This window comes from Carcharodon carcharias, chromosome 2 (assembly GCF_017639515.1).
Source record: "Carcharodon carcharias isolate sCarCar2 chromosome 2, sCarCar2.pri, whole genome shotgun sequence".
NCBI lineage: Eukaryota > Metazoa > Chordata > Chondrichthyes > Lamniformes > Lamnidae > Carcharodon > Carcharodon carcharias.
The window spans coordinates 73427653-73432771 of record NC_054468.1 but is presented as its reverse complement, the minus strand read 5'-3'; the positions used below and the strand labels follow the sequence as shown (position 1 = coordinate 73432771).

At 43.5% G+C, this 5119-nt stretch overlaps 1 protein-coding gene across 1 annotated transcript; it reads left to right on the top strand.

Annotated features, from left to right (window-relative positions):
* The first annotated feature begins 271 nt into the window (after positions 1-271).
* Positions 272-1225, top strand: LOC121287564 (G-protein coupled receptor 35-like). Its single transcript, XM_041205498.1, has one exon. The coding sequence runs from the start codon at positions 272-274 to the stop codon at positions 1223-1225; it is 954 nt and encodes a 317-aa protein (XP_041061432.1).
* The last annotated feature ends 3894 nt before the right edge of the window (positions 1226-5119 follow it).

The window sequence follows — 5119 nt, the reverse complement described above, 5'->3', positions numbered from 1 at the left end:
AAACACTCGGCAGAAAGGTTCGGCTTGGTGGTGAGTGGTTCAGCAGCAGTTCTTCATCGGTAATAATATGGAACGGGGAAGAAGCAGGAACTTTGCATTTGTATAGCGCCTTTTGAGACTCTCCTGGGCGTGTACAGACTATATGGACGAGTGAAGGGTTTCTAAAGTCTAGTCACTCTTCCAAAGGGGCGGAAATCATAGTGTGTGTTGGGGAGGGGGCGGTGTGATATTATTCAATGATTTGAAAACTTGTCCTCGGCTTCTTGCTGGGATGAATTGTACAATCAACAGCTCATGGAGTGAGTCACATCAGGTGATGCTGCTTGTGTTTACTGTGCCGACGATTTCCATTGGGTTCGTATTGAACGGAGTGGCATTGTGCATAATCTGGTGTAAAATAAAGGGGTGGACAAAACCTACCATCTACATGACCAACCTCATCATCTCAGATATCCTCCTACTCTTCGCACTGCCTTTCAAAATCTACGCTTACTATGTCGGCCCGCAGTGGCCTCTGCACAAGCGGTTCTGTCAGCTTCTCGAGTCCTTGTGCTTCGTGAACACATACGCCAGCATCCTGCTGATAACCCTGATCTGTGCCGATCGCTACGTGGCCATTAAGCATCCCTTCCTGAGCAGAGCCATCTCCTCCCCGCGGAAAACCGCGGTCATCTGCGCCGGCATCTGGATCTTCGTGTGCACAGGAAGCATCTACATCTATTTCTCCAGCGAGTCCAGCTCCTGCTTTTACTACCTCTCGCCAGGTGTCTGGAGAATGAATTTCATTGCCCCTCTGGAAATACTATTTTTGATATGCGCGTTTTTCATGATGTTCTGCTCGGTGCAGATCATCCGCAGACTGAGAGTTCAAGCCAGCGAGACCCGGGATAGGTGGGCGGACAAATCCACTAAAATCATCCTTTCAAATTTGCTCACCTTCCTGGTCTGCTTCACGCCCTATCACACGGGACTGCTGTTGTATTCTCTAACGACCAATGGTTTTATCTCGGAAAGTTACTGTGAACCTCTGCGCAACGCCCTGCATGTGAGCCTGTACTTGGCCAATGTGAACTGTTGCTTGGACGCAATCTACTATTTCTACAGCATCAAAGAATTTTGCCAGTCAAACTCGCGGCACATCCCAAATTCGAGCACCCAAATAGCTATCTGCGAGGGAATAGCCGATTCGTCCACAGACCCTCCGCTCAGCTCTCGGTCACATTAACCTTTAACTACTACAGATAAAAACAAAAAACTGCGGATGCTGGAAATCCAAAACAAAAACAGAATTACCTGGAAAAACTCAGCAGGTCTGGCAGCATCGACGGAGAAGAAAAGGGTTAAAAACTGCTGCCCTAGTTTTCTGCAGCAGCGACCTCGTTTTATTGCTTTAAAAAAACACAATAGATTATCTGTTATCTCTGTATCATATACAGGTCGGCGAGCGACGCTGGTACTGCTACCACGTTTCTAACTTCCTGAAACAATTAGTAAATATTTCTACTGGAAAAGTTAAACGTTAACATATTATCAGCAAGATGAAGTAAAATGAGCACAAGCGTGAAAGCAGAAGAGCTTGATGTGGTAGTTTGCTCTGTTCTCTGTCCCGCGCGATTGCACAGATATACAATAAAGAGCTCAGCTGAAGACCTGTCATTTTCTAGATGTCATGCCTGTAGGGAAACTAAAGAATCTTGTGAGGCATTAAATCCTCTCCCTCAATATATATTGAAAATTACTCTAGAAAAAAACAACTTGAGAATATGATTCAATATCTAATTAGATTTATCAAGGAAGAAAACAGGAAAAAAAACACGCGCGATTTCAAACATTCCTGACATGTGATCAGATATAAAAACAAAAAAACTGCGGATGCTGGAAATCCAAAACAAAAACAGAATTACCTGGAAAAACTCAGCAGGTCTGGCAGCATCGGCGGAGAAGAAAAGAGTTGACGTTTCGAGTCCTCATGATCCTCATTTCAACTCTTTCTTGGACTCGAACTCAAGTTCTGTGGAAGGGTCATGAGGACTCGAAACGTCAACTCTTTTCTTCTCCGCCGATGCTGCCAGACCTGCTGAGTTTTTCCAGGTAATTCTGTTTTTGTATGTGATCAGATAGGTTATTTTAACATGTGTCATGATTATATATGTTGTCTCACTCTTCCAAACAAAATAAAATGTAATTTGAATCGGCAGTACAAGGTTCATTGACTAGGTTTGTATTTCCATAAGACCATAAGACATAGGAGCAGAAATTAGGCCATTCGGCCCATCGAGTCTGCCCCGCCATTCGATCATGGCTGATAAGTTTCTCAACCCCATTCTCCTGCCTTCTCCCAGTAACCTTTGATCCCCTTACCAATCAAGAACCTATCTATCTCGGTCTTAAATACACTCAATGACCTGGCCTCCACAGCCTTCTGTGGCAATGAATTCCATAGATTCACCACTCTCTGGCTAAAGAAGTTTCTCTTCATCTCTGTTCCAAAAGGTCTTCCCTTTACTCTGAGGCTGTGCTCTTGGGTCCTAGTCTCTCCTACTACTGGAAGCATCTTCCCCACGTCCGCTTTATCCAGGCCTTTCAGTATTCTGTAAGTTCCAATCAGATCCCCCCTCATCCTTCTAAACTCCATCGAGTATAGACCCAGAGTCCTCAAATGTTCCTCATATGTTAAGCCTTTCATTCCTGGGATCATTCTTGTGAACCTCCTCTGGACCCTCTCCAGGGCCAGAACATCCTTCCTGAGATATGGGGCCCAAAATTGCTCCCAATATACTAAATGTGGTCTGACCAGAGCCTTATAACACCTCAGCAGCACATCCCTGCTTTTATATTCTAGTCCTCTTGAAATAAATGCCAACATTGCATTTGCCTTTCCAACTACCGCGTCAACCTACAAGTTAACCTTAAGAGAATCCTGGACTAGGACTCCCAAGTCCCTTTGCACTCCAGATTTCTGAATTCTCTCCCTATTTAGAAAATAGTCTATGCCTCTATTCTTCCTACCAAAGTGCATGACCTCACACTTCCCCACATTGTATTCCATCTGTCAGTTCTTTGCCCATTCTCCTAACCTGTCCAAATTCTTCTTCAGCCTCCCCCCCCTCCTCAATACTACCTGTCCCTCCACCTATCTTTGTATCATCTGCAAACTTAGCCAGGATGCCCTCAGTTCCTTCATCTAGATCATTAATGTACAAAGTGAAAAGTTGTGGTCCCAACACTGACCCCTGCAGAACTCCACTAGTCACCGGCTACCATCCTGAGAAGGACCCCCTTATCCCCACTCTCTGCCTCCTGCCAGACAGCCAGTCTTCTATCCATGCTAGTACCTTGCCTCTAACACCATGGGCTCTTACCATACTGAACAGTTTCCTGTGTGGCACCTTGTCAAAGGCCTTCTTGAAGTCCAAGTAGATAACATCCGTTGGCTCTCCTTTGTCTAACCTACTCATTACCTCCTCAAAGAATTCTAACAGATTTGTCAGGCATGACATCCCCTTGATGAAACCATGCTGACTTTGCCCTATTTTACGATGCACTTCCAAGTATTCGAAATCTCATCCTTAATAACGGACCCTAAAATCTTACCAACGACCGACGTCAGGCTAATCGGCCTGTAATTTCCCGTCTTTTGCCCCACTACCTTCTTAAACAGGGGTGTTACGTTAGCGATTTTCCAGTCCTCTGGGACCCTCCCTGACTCCAGTGATTCCTGACGCCTCTACTATCTCTTCAGCTATCTCCTTCAGAACTCTGGGGTGTAATCCATCTGGTCCAGGTGATCTATCCACCTTCAGACCTTTCAGTTTTCCTAGCACCTTCTCCTTGGTAATGGTCACCATACTCATTTCGCAGCCCCCCCCCCCCCAAACTCTCTTGAACTTTGGGGATGTCAGTCGTGTCTTCCACTGTGAAGACTGATGCAAAGTACCTATTCAGTTCCTCCGCCTTTTCCTCAGGTATAGACGATTAAGTGATGATTTCATTGAGATGTTTACGATGATTAAAGAATGAGGTGGGGTAGACAGTAGGAATTTCCTAAAGAGGGAAGGCAGAACAAGAGGGCATCACCTTAAACATGAAGCCAGGTCTCTTGTGGGAGGGGGTCACTTTGTCAAGAGCACTTTCCTCACATAAAACATAGTGGATATCTGAAACTCTCTTCCCCCATAAAGTTGTTGAGTCAATTGAACATCTATAAACTATGATTGATAGAATTTTGTTGGGCAGAGGCATTAAGATATATGGAACCAAGGTGGTGGATGGAGTGACGATACAGATCAACCATGATTTAACTGAATGATAGAACCAGCTTGCAGGGCTGAAAGATCTACACTTGTTCCTCTGTCGGTTAGAAGTAACCTTACTGAATATATTTAAGAAGGAAATAGATCTCTGGACTTTACAGGCATCAAGGGGTATTGGGAGAGCACAGGAGTACGGCATTGAGCTAGAGGATCAGCCATAACCATATTGAATGGTGGAGCAGGCTCGAAGAGCCAAATGACCTACTCCTGCTTCTATTTTGTATGTTTCTGGTTCATTGTGGGGGAGAAAAGGAAGCATACTCAATTGGAAATAAAATTAAATGATGAAGAAATTGGGAGATAATTAGCAAATGAGAAACTGGTAAATATTGTGAATTTCTAATCCATGATATTCAGAGCAAAATCTGTTGTCAGTAATTCTTATTCATGAATGGAATTACCTGGACAAGCACTTTGAGATAGCACAGCAGGGATGAAATGAAGTTCCCTCAATCATGTATCACTTCAAAGTTATCGCAGTCGAACAATGAATGACAGATATTGGGTAGTATACAGCAGTTTCTTATTAAAACATTTTGTAAGTCATCTATAATCATTGAAATGCAGTTTCCTTTTAAATAATTGGATGTGGCATATCTCCAAATTTATCCAAAATATATTTTTAACAGAGTCAATTTAAAATTGGAACCAATGAAAGTTTTAATCAATTTGTGCAGAAATCTATGATAGCAAAAAACAATCTGTGGATCACAGTCATTTTTTGACTGAGAAGTTGATAATTGATTTGGTTGAAAGTTGAGCTGAGTCACACAGATCAGAAAGATTCCAGGTTTTCATCTTTGATT